Here is a 15765-nt window from a genome sequence, read left to right as displayed (position 1 = left end):
AAACGTTGCAGCATTTCAGAACAAACACATTTTGACGTTTGCTCGTTTGACTCTGGAACAGAATTCTTGAGTCAACATGCTGCTCTCCCCGCCTGCAGCATGTTGGCCGACAGCTCTCTCCCTGCTTGTTTATAGGAAACCAGTTGTCAGACAACACATGGGGGCACAGTGCATACCTGCTCCGGGTTCATGCTGGTTGTGCGAGCAACATGAACTCGGTGCCAGGTTCCCTTTTAGAGTGTAAAGTTATAACCATGATTCTAGCCAGAAGTAAACATGTAAATAAGTAAACGTTGAAATTCTTACTTTTACGATGAGGTTCTTGTACTTTTCCATCATTTCTTGATCTTCATGGCAACCAGCAAGAAGTTGCCAGACTTCAGCTCTAAGTGCTTCTGGCACGCCTCCTCTTTTTACCAATGAGGACAGTCCCTTAGGTCTCACACTCAGATTGCTGTGCCTAAATAAAGGAAGCAAAAGTGGATAAGAAGGAACTCAAGGACCAACAAGTCTTCCACAAAAATATAATCTTTTTTTTTTTTTTTTTTTTAAACCAAGTTAGAACAATTGGTAAATGCTAACTACTACTAGAGGGAAACATGTACAACAATGAGATTTATTAAAGCCCAAAAAGAGTTAGAGAAGTCGGCTTGCAAGACATCCCACGTATCTGATTGGAGCCCTTACTGTGCTAACAGTAAAGAAGGAGCCTTCACGGAAATCCTGGTTAGAATGGAGGACTCAACGTGAGGCAATGAGTGTTGTTAAATATAGGCAGCTTAGATTGAGAAAGTACCAGCTCTTCTCTGTTGGGTTGGCCTAATAGGACTTTTGTTGTACATTACTTGTTCTGCATCAGTTATGACTGTCCTTTATTCAATTTGGTACACAAGTTAAAAAATTATGGGGGTTTTCGATTAAAAAAAAGTTCACGACAGAACTCCTCTAGCATTAGGCGGAGTCTGAAAGAAACACACGGATTTGTCAGGCTCTTAACCCTTTCCAATCCAATTTGTATTCTGGTTTTCCTAGGGGGCTTACTCTTTTTCTGCCATTATACAATGGTGCTATATGCTGGCTAAAGCCAATATTGCATGAGGTGACATGTTGGATAGGCTCCAACAGCAGAGAGGCTGGCAATATACATTAAGAGAACCCCGACGGACGTCTTCCAACATCAGAGCTGTATAGCTTTAAATCATAATGTCTTCAGAGGTCAGACAGTGGATTGGAAAGGGTTAATAGGAACTTGAAGGATGTTAATCTAGTTCATGAAAAGCATGCCACAGCAATAGCGCAGACTAGACACTTGGGCTGGCCAGATGACTTAGATGTACATCAGCTCAACAGTACCATTTCTGCTGGATCAGCAAATCATCTAATGTGTGCGCGGGCCTCAATGTCAGAAAAGGTAAAGATCAGGCATTAGACTTCGACTTGTCCAATCCTTCTGTTCTTGAGGAGGTAAAGGTGCCACCACATATTTCTGGAAGCGACTTACTTCCCCTCACTATCCTACTAAAAGTAATTGAACACCTGACCAAGAATCAAAAGTAGCATTTATTTACACATGATAATACTTAATGGAGCCTCATTTGACCCTAATGATATTGTATACTCTCTGTGACATACTTTCTACTAACGTCTGATTCAATGCAGCCGGTATTTCCCTCCAATCATCCAGCAAACATCTGTTGAGTTCTCTCAAAGAAGATGGACACACTTCATATTTACGTATCACATAAAAGGGAAAAATAAAAATCTGTGAAAATGGCCATCTATTTACTGATATAGGAGGGCAGCTATCTGCACCAGTTCAGCATGCAGGCAGCCAAACTAGACGCTGGGGGAGGCCAGGTTGATAGTACCAATGTTGTTCACTTTTTCAGGTGCAGGGCAACGCATCGAACTGATATGGCGTCATTAATAGGTTGCTAGCCTGCATGGTGCACTACATGTATCAGAATGGTCTGGCACCCTGTATCCACTACTCTGTGTAGGAGTATACACTAAGCAGCCACCCCCCTCTATATTAGGAGGTTATATGAGTGATTGTCTCATCGGTGTCTTCCACGGGTGTAATTGGCTCCCTCATTTGGCATGTAGCTGCCTGCATGCTTAGGTGGTGCAGACATGTGCCCTACAGTATCAGTAAGTATATGGCCGTTTTCAGCGATTGGTCACTTCATATTTCCTGACCCGATGACCCAATTCGTCCCAAAGATGTTCAGTAGAATTCAGTGCAGGCCAGTCCAATCGTGGAGCATCCACATCCTCAAACCAATGTAAAACGCCAGTGGATTTGGAAAAAGGCATGTTGTCTAGTTGGGAGCATTGTTGACCATTCTCAGAGTATTGCCACATCGGCAGCAGCACATTATCGTCTAAAATGTCAAGGTACACCTCCGTGTTCATGGTTCTTGCTACTATAACCCGTGGACTGAGACCATGCCATGTAAAACATCCCCAGACCATGACGGGACCTCCGCTGTACTTAACTATTGGCACAACACACTTAGAAAAACAGAATTCCACAGGCAGCCTTCACACCTAGGTACCTCCATCTGATTTCAAAGAGTAGCGCGATTCGTCATTCCATTGAAGGTTCTTCCATTGCTCAGCTGTTCATTAATGATGCTCCTTACACCCTTTTAGAAAGGCCGATTCATCCTCTTTGTGAGAACTCACCAGAAATTTGCAGGATGAATGGAGAGATATACTAGGTAAAGTGTAACAAGCGTTAGTAGAAAGTATGCCCCATAGAGTATCCAATGTAATTAAGGCCACAGGAACCCAACTGAGTATTAACATATGTAAAGTTCTGAACGGTGATGGAGATGCACAAAGCCCATATCATGCACTAGGACCATGGGGCCTTCAGCTATAGAGCCACTTATATTAAAGCACGGAAAGAAATTAAGAGATTATTATTAGTGATGAGCGAGCATTGCCCTTAGAGAGTACCTGCCCGCTCGAGAGAAAAGGTTCGGGTGCCGGCGGCACGCAGGGAGCTGCGGGGGAGAGCGGGGAGGAACGGAGGGGAGATCTCTCTATCTCCCCCCCCCCCCCGCAACCTCCTGCTCACTACCGCAACTCACCGCTCTCCCGCGCCGGCACCCGAACCTTTTCTCTCGAGCGGGCAGGTACTCGCTAAGGGCAATGCTCGCTCGAACAATTGCCCTTAGCGAGTATACTCGCTCATCTCTAATTATTATGGCATCCTATAAACATTTTTCTTTTTATATTCACTTCTGGCTGTTATACAAAATTTTGAAAATACGGTTATAATAAAAAGTCTATTCCCAAGAGCCTCACATCTTATCAATTTCTAATAAATATTCTGCGACTGCAGTGTGATCTCTGTCTAGGCAACAAAGCAAACTTAAGACATGTACATCCGCCTTCAGCTCTCTCACACTCTACCTGAGCCCGGATCTTTAAATAAAGCCCACAGCCATTTCAGTACTTGCACACCTGGGCAACACCAGAACGTCTTCTAATAGTTTTATAAATCATATTGACAGTTCATTTTCTAGCAAGTAGACTGCATTGGAAGTGGCTTCTAAAAACCAGAAGCTATAAAAAAAGGTCTTAACCAAAAGATGAGGAACTTTCCTATAAAAGGATCCAAAGTTTTTAAATTACCATATCAGAATTACACAAATCAGAAAAAAAATAATAAAAGTTTTCAACTTGCATCCCCCTTAACTCCTCTAGCAGCGGGTTACTTCTGACTGGAACAAGGGTCCAGTCGTTCTGAAATCCAACATGTCCGATCCTTATATTCCTTAGCATCGGTCATTGTGTGGCAGAGTTGGACACCTCTATGCAGTTAGTCAGCTGACCCTGACAAATCAGCCAATATTTATAGAAATGTCTACGACTACCTTAAGTGAAGTTGAGCTTAAAGGATTTACCTCCCGAGATACATCTAAAGGGACTATCCCACCAAAATCACTTATCACCTTACAACAAGATAGGTGATAGATTTTAATTTATGTACTGTGTTATACGATGTTACTAGAATATATTTTCCGGTGTAAAAATCAGTGTTCTTCCCTATATTCAGACGGCTGAATCCAAATACGGCAATCAAAATGGTCTGAAAGCAAATGAAGTTCTAGACATCATAAGAAAGCAGGATATCTAATATTGTACAGATTTGTTACAGTATATAGACCATTAAAACTGTGGGCCTCATTTATCAAAACAGTCTTTTGTTTTCCGAAGCAACCAATCACAGCACAGCTTTCATTTTCGAAACTGATAATATAAAATGGAAGCTGCACCTTGATTGGTTGCTATGGGCACCAAAGACCGTTTTGATAAAGGAGGCTTCATATTTTCCTAGTGAAACATGGCACCTTGAATAGGCCGAAACAAATCAGACAGCTTTTGCTATATATGCAGTGAGTTAACATTTGAGAGTTAACATTATGTCATCATCTGTATTACAGAAGGCCTACAAGCATGGCTTTGGATGTGAAATCGGAGATGAGAACAAGATTGGGAGCCGCATTTCTATTGCGCCACTTGCTATATAAAAGTGGGGCGCTGCAGCGGGGGAACAGCTGTATGCGTGGACACCCCGCTTATCTTCTGAATCCTCCGCTGGCAGCGCAAGGTGATCGCTCTTCTTGAGCGATCATCTTGCGCTATAAATGACACAACGATGATCGCTCAAAAGTCGCTCGAGCGACATCTTCTGAGTGATTATCGTTGTGTCTAAATGGGCCTTAAGAAGAGAAAGTTTGATATTAACCCTTTCCAATCCAATTTGTATCCTGGTTTTCCTAGGGGGCTTACTCTTTTTCTGCTGTTATACAACAGCGCTATCTGCTGGCTAAAGCCAGTACTGCGCATGAGGTGACACGTTGGATAGGCTCCGACAGCAGAGAGGCTGGCAATATACAGTAAGAGAACCCCGACGGACGTCTACCAACATCGGAGCTGTACAGCCTTAAATCATAATGTCTTCAGAGGTCAGACAGTGGAATGGAAAGGGTTAATGCACTCGTTGGACCTCACGGGTAAATAGCTTACCATTTTACATATCTCACTGGCTATGGCATTACCGGTTTACTTTTCTGGATTACTGTGATGGACCCCTTTTCTATTAACTTTTTCTATTTGCCTATTAGCTAACGATTTCTATTACATGTTGTGACTGTGATACAGCGTCATTTTCGAACCCGATGAGCTGCAGATATTAGTTGGCATAACACGTTGGAATAGTGTTTATGGTGTTATTTTTATATCTTGTGTTATAATAATTTCTAATTAAGCTGGAATGTCCTTGTAAACTAAGATATGTAGGCAGAACGGTCAATACATTAAGGGAAAGATTAAATCAGCACCGTAGCAATATGCACAAGGGTTACATGAAACACAGTATATCCCGTCATTTCGCCACAACTCATGCCAAAGATTCATCAGGTTTACGGGTAACTTTGAATTTATCCAGAACATCTCCACACAAAAACTCAGAGAGAAGGAGATGTTCTGGATATTCAGGATAAATACACTGATCCCTAAGGGACTCAATGAAATTTTAGAAAAATTATGAAGCTTTTATTTTTATGTACACACATTTATATATATAATTTTAGCTACCATAAAGAAAATTATACTGGTTTACATTTTTTCGTGTGTATAGGTATTAATAGGGAGCATCAAGTTTATTTATTTATTTATGTATTTATGATATAATATAATAAGATTTGTACATTTGAATATTTTTAAATGTTAGTGTTGTATGTACATTTTATAGATATATTTATATTTATATAAGCATATATTATTAATTTGAATAGATTCGGAGCATAATGAAGGAGGGGAGTAGGAACATGCACAGCAATAGCACTAGAGAAGAGTATACGGTGTTGGCTAGAAACGCCGTCTACACATGTGTAACCATGGGAACCTCCTGCAAACAGATACCATGGTCCAGCCCGTCTTCACTCCTCCCCACACAAGGGGCGGCACCCACCACAGCGACGTCAGAGTCATGTGCTTCCGCGTCATCAGGTACGCACAGTGCTGGGCAAGACGCCGCTGTACGCCGGAGGAGGACGGGAACCACGAGACCAGCAAATCAGCAAAGGTAATAACCGGTTATGCTATGTATTGTATGTATATATAGATGTGTTTTTTATGTGATTAGTATGTACTTGAGGAAGTCTTGCAGACGAAACGCGTTGTACAAATAAACAGAGTGGAAGAATATAACTACTGACCGGGACGTGTATGTTCTAAGGAGCGCGGGATCCATATTTAAACATACAGACTTTTTCTAATTAAGGGTAGTATTCATGGTGTATTATATTTTTTTGTCATAGTAACTTGGAACTAATTTGGAATTTGGTGGCGTCTCTAAATTATAATTAGGAATTTATGATTCTCCTTCCATATCAAGTATGTTTTAGGATTGTTTTGAGGGGGTCATCATTATCACTGATATACATTTGCATTATTCTTATCTGGTTCCTGGTTAAAGTGTGAAGGGCCTTACAGGGCTAAAGAGGGTCAGGTCCCTGTGCGGGGTCGCCATTTTGGAGAGGGTGCTATGCATGTGAGGTAACATTATAGGGCAATATAGAATTTTACCCCCCCCCCCCCCCCGCACTCCCTCCAGCTCACTCCCGCAACACAGCGCTCACCCACGCCGGCACCTGAATCTTTGCGGGCAAGCAGGCAGGTGCTCAGTAAGGACGATACTCGCATAAGTAGCTGTCCTTTCAGAGTACGCTCGCTCATCTCTAGTGTCTACCTGTCTAACGGTTTTGGTTCTATAGAATGTTGAACGTGTACTTTTCTAGTAGCCTTGTATTACTCTCTTGTTTCTTAGTTGGTTCAGTTTAAGGCCGCCTGCACACAGGCGGATTTGCATTGCGGAATCAGGAGCAGGCGTCTGCCTCCGGATTTTGCAGCAAATACCTTCCATAGCATGCAATGGAAAAGTGATTATTCCTGCACACGAGCAGAAATCAATTGTGATTTTCCGCTCGGTGAGGGGAATGAAAAAATAAATAAATAAATAAAATCGCAGCGTGCTCTATTTTTAGGCAGATCGTGTGCAGACGGCTACCACTCCAGTCAATGGAAACCATCCGACCCGCGACCCTTCTGCAATCATTATTGCGGAAAGGTCGTAGGATCCGCGTATTTGCAGCAAAATCTGTACTGCACGGCCGGACCATCGACATTACACATTAAGGCCTCATGTCCACGGGGTTAAAATCCGCAGCGTTTCTCCTGCACGCAGATCCGCGTGCCCATAGGGATGCATTGGACACCTGCAGGTTTTTAAATACCTGCGGATGTCATTTTTCCCGTCAGGCGCGTATCCGCGTGCGCGAAAAAAATCCGGACATGCTCCATTTTAGTGCGGGTGTCCCGCGGGGATGGCTCCCGCAGGCTTCTATTGAAGCCTATGGAAACCGTCCAGACCCGTACCAGAATTAAAACTCACCTGCTCCGGAAGATGCAGTTCTTCCCTTCTTCGCGGACGGATCTTCTTTCTTCGGCCTGGCGGATATGCCCGGCGCATGCGCGCGGCATGCTGCCAGCACGCCGAGCACATCCGCCGGGCCAAAGAAAGAAGATCCGGCCATGAAGAAGGGAAGAACCGCATCGTCCGGAGCAAGTGAGTTTCTTCTTCTTTTTAGGCCTTATGTCCGCGGGGCAGGAGAGGCCCGCTACGGATTCTACATGAAGAATCCGCGGCAGACCTGATTTCCCCGTGGACATGAGGCCTAAGACGATTTCAGATAGGTATGCGGGGTCGCTGGCCAGGCACATGGTCTGATTCCGCTGGGGGATCCCACTTGCGGAATCCGAACCGTTCGCGAGCAGGCAGCCTTACATTACAGGTTTACAGAACATATATTCGTACTTATTATAGTACGAGGCCTGGTGACGGCATCCTGTTGTAGACTACGACAACACTGTCAATCTAAACATAAAAAAAAGTACTAAAAATATAAATATCATTTTCAACTGACGTATACTAATTTAACAGGCCGCTTTCAAGCTTAATTGAAAAAGCCACCTTAGATCTAAAAAGGGAAGAAAAAACTAAAATGTGCAGAACATTGTAATTGGCGTTCCAGTCTGGTCTTATTCTACTCTATCAGGACAAAGGAAAGTACAGACAATTCTTACCCGGTTTTAGAAAGGAACTGAAAACGGAGGTAACAAGCTCATCAATTTTAATAAATAACATCTCAAAGTTGGGATAGTCGGTGCTAATTGCGCAGACATTTTTAACTCCTTAGTGACGAAGCCTGTTTGCGCCTTGGTGCGGCTGGTACTATAAGTGACGGACCAAATTTTGGAAATCTGACATGTGTCACTCAACATAGCATAACTCCTTAAAGGTTTTGCATATCCAAGTGATTCTGACATTGTTTTTTCGCCACATACTGTACTTCATTTAGGTTGTAAAAATAGACCAATAGAATTTACGTATATTTATTAAAAGTACCGATATTGGGAAAATCTTGAAAAAATTGTAATTTCACATTTTCAACTGTAATATCTCAAATATGTGCAAACATACTGTACAAATTTTTGATAGGATTTATATTTCCATCTGTTTACTTTATTCTGAATGCACATTTGAAAAACTTTCTTTTTTTAACCATTTAGGAGGCGTACAAATTTAACATTAATTTTTAGCATTTTGAGGAACACTTTGTTTTCTTACAGCAAGCCATGTTTGCAAAGGCTCATGGGTGTCAAAATGATAGATACCCCCACAAATGACCCTAGTTTAAAAACTAGACCCCTTAATGTAACCACGGAGGAAGGTCAGGAGTATTCTGACCCCACATTTTTTGTTGTCAGGAATTAATTCAATTTAGAGGAGAAAAAAATAAAATTTCATATTTTTGCAAATATGTCATTTTAAAGACATATTGTTTTCCTATAGTGCACATGAAAATGAGGACTTGCACCCTAAAATGGATACCCCTGTTTCTCCCGTGTTCAGAGACATACCCATTGTGGCTCTAATCTTATGTCTCTATGCACAACGGGGCACAAAAATGAAAGGAGTAGCCGGTGGTTTTCACCACAGAAATTTTGCTTGAAGGCCTTTTATGCCCCTATAGCACTCTTGCAGAGCCGTTGAGCGTCCACAACCGTAGAGTGACCCCATTTTGAAAACTAGACCCCTTAACGAATTTATCTAGGGGTGTACTGTGTATTTTGACCCAACAGTTTTTGAATGAATTCAAGGAAAGCGAAAGGAAAAAATTGTGATTTTCATTTTTTTGCCAATTCTGTCATTTTAAAAACAGCTTTTTTTGTACAGCACACACATGAACGAAGACTTCCACCCCAAAATGGATACCCCTTTTTCTCCCGTGTTCAGAGGCATACCCATTGTGGCCCTAATCTTATGTCTGGATGCACAACGGGGCCCAAAATGTAAGGAGTAGTCGGTGGCTTTCAGAACAGAAATTTAGCATGAAGGCGATTTAGGCCCCATTGCCCACTTGTAGAGCCCTTGAGCGGCCAAAACGACACAGAACCCCAACAAATGACCGCACTTTGAAAACTAGTCCCCTTAACGAATTCATCTAGGGGTGTACTGTGTATTTTTACCCTACAATTTTTGAATAAATCTTAGCAAAGCAGTAGGAAAAAATTACAATTTTCATTTTTTTTGGCAATTGTATCAATTTAAAAACAGTTTTTTTGTACAGCACACAAATGATTGATGACTTTCACCTCAAAAAGGATACCCCTGCTTGTGCAGTGTTCATAAACATACCCATTGTGACCTTAATCTACTTATAGGACACATGGCTAGGCCTATAATGGAAGGAGCACCCGTTGGATTGCAGAGTACAACTGAATAAATTCCAGGCCCCATTGCTGACTTCTACGGAATAAAAAATTGACACCTTAAAAATAATCCCCCCAAACCACGGTCCCCGGTGACTTCTCCTGGTTCCAGGCTACCTTCAGGAGCCGGGAGAGAGGAGATTTTAAATTTGCCGGGGCTCCTGGCCTTATGCGCATGACGTCATTAGCATGCGCAGAAGAGCGGCAACGGGTCCCGAAGGAACTCTTCACCACGGGACACTACGGACAAGACGGGTGAGTAATTTCAGCTGCCCTGATGGATCGGATCCATCAGGGCAGCTGAATATTTAACTTTTTAAAAACTTTTTCCTGACTTTATTGCGATCAGCATATCCCATAAATGCTTGATTCGGCTCATACTGGGCGACTATGCAGGCCACACCATTCATAGTAACTCCCCAGAAACCTCCTGGAACCAATTCTGGACAACTTGGGTCCGATGGCACGGTGCCATAATATCCCATTATTCTATGAATACATGTAGCCCGTGAAGAGCTGTAAATGGCCATCATGTAGTGAAACATAGCGGGCATCAGTCAATGAAGTGTTTAGGTGAACCAGAGTACCCAACTCATACCATGAGAACATAGACCACACCAGTATGGAATCACCACTTGCCTGCACAGTGCCTTGTTGATAACTGGGGTCCATGGCTTTATGAGGTATGTGCCATACACAAACCCTACAGTCAGCCCAAAACAATTGGTTTCATAACTCACCAGACAACCGCAGATGTTGCCAGTTCTCTAGGGTCTAGTTAGCAACCTCACGAAGCCAGGTGAGGCATTGTGTCTGCCGTTGTGGTGTCGAAAGAGGTGAGTCTTCTGCCCCCACATTCTTCATAGTTTACAGTTATCAGAACTTTTTCTGCCATACGCCCGAGTCCCCGCATCACAGTTTTTGCACTATTATGTCCACTTGAGTCTCATCTTTATGTTTCTCTTAGCAACGGCATTCAATCTGGTCATCTGCAGCTATAGCCCATCCATGCTAAGGAACAAAGGGGGAATTCACTAAGGTCGGCATTTGCAAAACTAGGCTTAGTAGTGTTATCCCTGGTGCCCTGAATTTATGAAGTGGAGCAGGCTTCTTCCTGTATATAGGGCAGCCCAGCAGCTCCATATGCCTTTTCAGAAATGTATGCCAATTCCAACTTTGGTCTACATTTCTGGTATAATTTATGTCAGTTTCTGGAGTAAATTATACATAGACCTGTCTGTTCGGGCGGTTAGGCCCACTCCTGAAAGCCCTGCTTTTTTTTTTTTTAAGAGTGGTGGGGCCGACGCAAAATGGGAAAAAGTTGCAATTTTTACACAAATATCTGCTTGCACATGCATTTGTGACTTTTTAAGGCCGAAAACTGGCGTAAAACCTTCTGCAAATGTGGGCCAATGAGTTTGTTTAGACACGTTAGTTGAAGCACCAGTGTTGTATTTAGTTGCGATTTGCTTGACGGTGCACTGCCTGTTCGTCAAAACGATTCTTCACATCCTCCAATCACTCTATTCTTGCTATATTCTCCACATCACTACACAAGAAAACCCCACAAGGTTGGCAGTGTATGAAATCCTGTCCCCGGCTGGTCTAGCACCGTTGACCAGGCCTTGCTGGAAGTCGCTCAGGTTGCTTTATTTTCCTTGATTCATACAAAACTTGCTCACTTGACTTTGTCGCACTCCGGGGTCACGGGTCTGACTTCCAACCGTGACAGGGGCGGCGTCTTCAGAGAGATCAGAGCTCTATTTATTAAGATATAGAGCTCCCAAGTCCCTGTACAGACATGTCTACACTTAATCGCCTCCCCATAGACCCAGGCCACATCACGTAAAGCCCCGCTCACACATCATCTGGCACAAGTCTTGCATGAAATCCTGGATGAAATAGCGCAGCATGATGCAATAACTTCATCCAGGAAATATTTAGGCAGCATGCCAGAAACCAGATGAACACGATTATAGCCAATGGGGTCCGCCTGGCACCGTTTGGGTCTGGCAGTTCCGATATTTTCATTTGTCAGCTGCAAGCATGGAGTGGAACAACAGAGATCAGACTAGAAACAGGGTGCAGATGTGAATGAGGCCTTAAGTCTAAAAGAAATATGCAATCAAACTACGGCTGCGGTCAATTTTTTTCTGCTTTTTTTTTTGCAATTTTCACACATTGTTTCCATCCATTTTTCATGTGCACAAGAAGAAAAAAATAAATGTACAGGCTCTACAATTTTTTTTAAAGGTTCCCATGGTTACATGCATTAAGAACTGATTGCACTTGTATCATGTAAGTGCGAGTCAGTTTTTTCCAAGGCACCCATTGACTTGAATGGGTGAGCTTCATTAGAAAAATCGGACAAAACTAGGATTTGCTGCATTTTTTTTAACTTGAACTACCCCTGTGAATATCCCCCTTCAAATCAATGTGTTCTGTTTCTGTGCAATTTCGCCTGAGTTCATTTGAGCGCAAGATTACCGCGTATTACGTGTGTGCTGTACATTCGTGTGATACACTGTAATCCGCAGGCAATCAAATACATTGCCTTACACAGTTCAGCTCACATTAGCGTGTAGAAATTGCGTAATATGCGAGCGCACAATAAAAAAAAAAACCTCAGCACGTCATATTTTGCAGCGTGTTACGTGCAAAAGAGCCCAATGTTCTCAATGGACGCGTAATTGATGCCGGCCCATACGCAATTACATTAGATGTTGTGTATATGCGCCGTTACGGAGCCGTTATAAACAAACAAAAACCAAAAAAACAGGTGGACTGCTCATGACAACATGCGTGAGATATGCTGCCATGTGCAGTACAATTTTGATGCCATAAGCGGCGATAGGCCGGCTCACCGGTGGCTCTACAGATCGGTAAAACGCTGTGTGATCCACGCAGCATTTTACGCTTATGACTGTGTGAGCCCGGCCTTAGACAGAACAGCATGAAACAATAATGGCAACCAAAGGGTTTAAGCTAATCTTTTTTTCCTTCTCTCCATTTTAACCCTTTCCAATCCACTGTCTGACGTCTTCCTATATTCTGATTGTAGCTTGTACAGCTCCAAGGACAGAAGACGTCCAACGGGGTATTCTTACCATCTATTGCCAGCCACTCCGCTTTAGCCAGCAGATGGCACTGTTGTATAACAGCAAAAAGAGAAAGCCTTTTAGGAAACCCTGAATCCATAATTGGATTGGAAAGCATTAATGACAATTCTGGGTACTTTATAGACTTGCACTTTTTACAATTTTCCTCTTCCTGCGAGTGATCTTGAGCGCTATATAAAGACCTCCCAACATGCTAATGATATATCTTCACTTGTAAACCGATGGCAATCCCTGGTGATGAGCGACAATAGAAAGGTAAATTTAATTGCGCATCTGCGATAAACAAGTGTATGGGAATAAGCTTCAGGGAAGGCGACGACTCGACAACCAAACAAAAGATGAAGTAAAACAGAAGCTCATTCCTCAGATATATGACTTCATTTCACACCCCGCAGGCTACGTCTCTCAGCGATTAACAGGAAAATATGTTGTCGGCGTGTTAATTTGCAGAAGTCTATTTTGAAGGTAATAGCAGAAGAAGAAGAAAAAACAATTTCTAGACATAACCCTGAGGAATACGGCCTATAATGAAGCGGTATTCACAGAGTAAGGTTTATTACCGTCATCACTAATCTGAATGCACAGGGCAACGACGGATGGTTCAACAAGCTGCAGATTGATTGGTGCTAGTTATGGCAATGCGACCCTATACTTAAACATTAGAGAACTGAATGATCTCAATCCCCTTCCCTCTTGAGTGATAATAAAGCAGGGCCGATGCGGAGAACACGATTCCCTATCAGTAGACACAAGTCATTCCGCATGACTCCGTTCCTACTGCTCCGCTACAGCAAGAGTTGTGGTTCTGAAATTCGTTCACTCGGGAGTAAAATAAGCCTATCCATGCTGGATGTGGTGGGCTACACAGCAATGCCTATTATAAGGGTATATTCACAAGGAGCAAACTACTGGCTTTTCTACAGTAGCAAATCCACATCATTGATGCCATTGCGGAACAATTTGAGGGTAATTTCACACGCAGCGGACTTCTTGTGGATTTTGGTGCAGATTTCGCAGGTCTGTGCCAAAATCTGCAGCAAATCAGCGATGTACGAATGCACCCTCCAGATAAAAATCATATTCGCCATTCACCCCAAATCCCTTACAAGGACTTGTTTACTCCACCACTGGTTTCCTGGCCTCCAGACACTCGACTATGGTCTACCCGTGTGCCCACATCAGCCTGTGAATGGCCGCAGTGGTCATCGCGAGTCCACATGATACATCACCCCTGGAAGCCATGATGCAAACTCCAGCGGGAAAGAGAGATATAAATAAAAAAATTTTGCTGCACATCCACAGGTAATCCACAGCAAAATCCACAAAAATTTTGATCTTTTGCAGATTTTGACATGTCCATTGAACTCAAATGAGGAAAACCCACAACAACTTTGTGAAGAACCCTTTAGCATAAAAGTGTCATGTTGGAGATATAAAGTCCGCACCGCGGGTCCAGCTACACTGTAGCCTTTTTATACAGCTTGTAGCCCTCAATGTCGCTATAGGTAGCGTTTAAAGTTCTAAATTGTGCTACAGATATTCAGTTTTGAGCCAAAATTTGACATTTTACAGCCCAAAATTACACTGAGTAACTTTGTAAATACTTTGCTTGACTTACGCTATATTAATTTTCAGTCTATTAATTCTGGACATTAAATTCAGAACTCTAAAGGTTTCCTAGGATCAGAAAACAAGGCAATATTGCAGATAAGGTAACACCGGCTCGTCTGCTTCAAGAGCACCAAGTAGAAATTTGGAAGCAGCTATTTATACGAAGGGAGAAAAATACATGTAATACTTCATAATTTTACAAAAAGCAAAGCAAACTTTCTGCAGTTACTCAACAGAGGTTGCTTTAAATCAAACCTCCGTGCATGGAGAAACAAAAATGGCCGCCCCAGCTTCTGTGACTACCTGATGCACACTGTGCACTAGTATGCATCATTAGTCTAAAGATACTGCACATGCTTTAATTAACCAATGCTGCCCACATGAGCAGTGCTGGCCGGTCAGATTGGCATGTAGGGTCTTAGACCGCCAATGTATGCTTTGCACAGCGTGCATCAGGTAGTCAGAGAAGCGGTTCGGCTATCGTTGTACAACCAAGTCCGGAGGTTCGCTTTAAACTGACCCTCCAATTATAAAAGAAAAAAGTTGTCTCAGGACCGAAGGAGTGTGTGGGTGGAAATATAATCAAGCACCCTTCTCTATGGCCATACTGTTCCAGACCTACCTGCTCCCGCAGCTTCTTTGCAGTCTTCCAAGATGACTGTGGCAGTCTTCTCACTACCTGATGCACACTGAGCCCTGGCATTGGGCCATTAGTCTAAGACACCACACGCTGCTTTAACTGGCTAGTGCGCTGGCCAATCCAAAACGCAGTATGAGTTGTAACACAGATGTACACTGTGTTGGACAATGAGAGGACAACCATGGCCATCTTGGAAGACTGCTGAGGAACCCCACAAACAGGTGGATCCAGAGCAGTGTGGCCATACAGCTTATAAAAGTGCACCCAATACTACTAGCACTCCCCAGTACAGGGACAAATCCTGTCCTTGGGAATGGAGGGTTGCTTTATACATTGTTAATAGTAGAATGATGCTACCACACTGGTGAGACATCTTTCCATCGATAGATGCCCTTCGTGAGACAGAATGGGAAATTACAACATAAAATGAAACAGTCTGACTAGTAAAAGGACTTTAATTTTATATATATATATACACACACACACACACACACACACACACATATACATACTCTAGGTAAAGCTTACACCCTGTGTTAAATT

The 15765-nt window shown here is 42.8% G+C and overlaps 1 protein-coding gene across 1 annotated transcript in view; it reads right to left on the bottom strand.

Annotated features, from left to right (window-relative positions):
• RABGAP1L (RAB GTPase activating protein 1 like) overlaps positions 1–15765 on the bottom strand; it is a 332919-nt gene that overhangs the window by 225802 nt on the left and 91352 nt on the right. Inside the window, exon 13 of the mRNA XM_066597506.1 lies at positions 307–460. Within this exon, the coding sequence (XP_066453603.1) occupies positions 307–460 (154 nt within the window). The remainder of the gene's footprint in view (positions 1–306; positions 461–15765) is intronic.

Source organism: Eleutherodactylus coqui, chromosome 3, assembly GCF_035609145.1.
Source record: "Eleutherodactylus coqui strain aEleCoq1 chromosome 3, aEleCoq1.hap1, whole genome shotgun sequence".
In the NCBI taxonomy this organism is placed as follows: Eukaryota; Metazoa; Chordata; class Amphibia; order Anura; family Eleutherodactylidae; genus Eleutherodactylus; species Eleutherodactylus coqui.
This window is presented reverse-complemented; position numbering and strand designations above follow the sequence as displayed.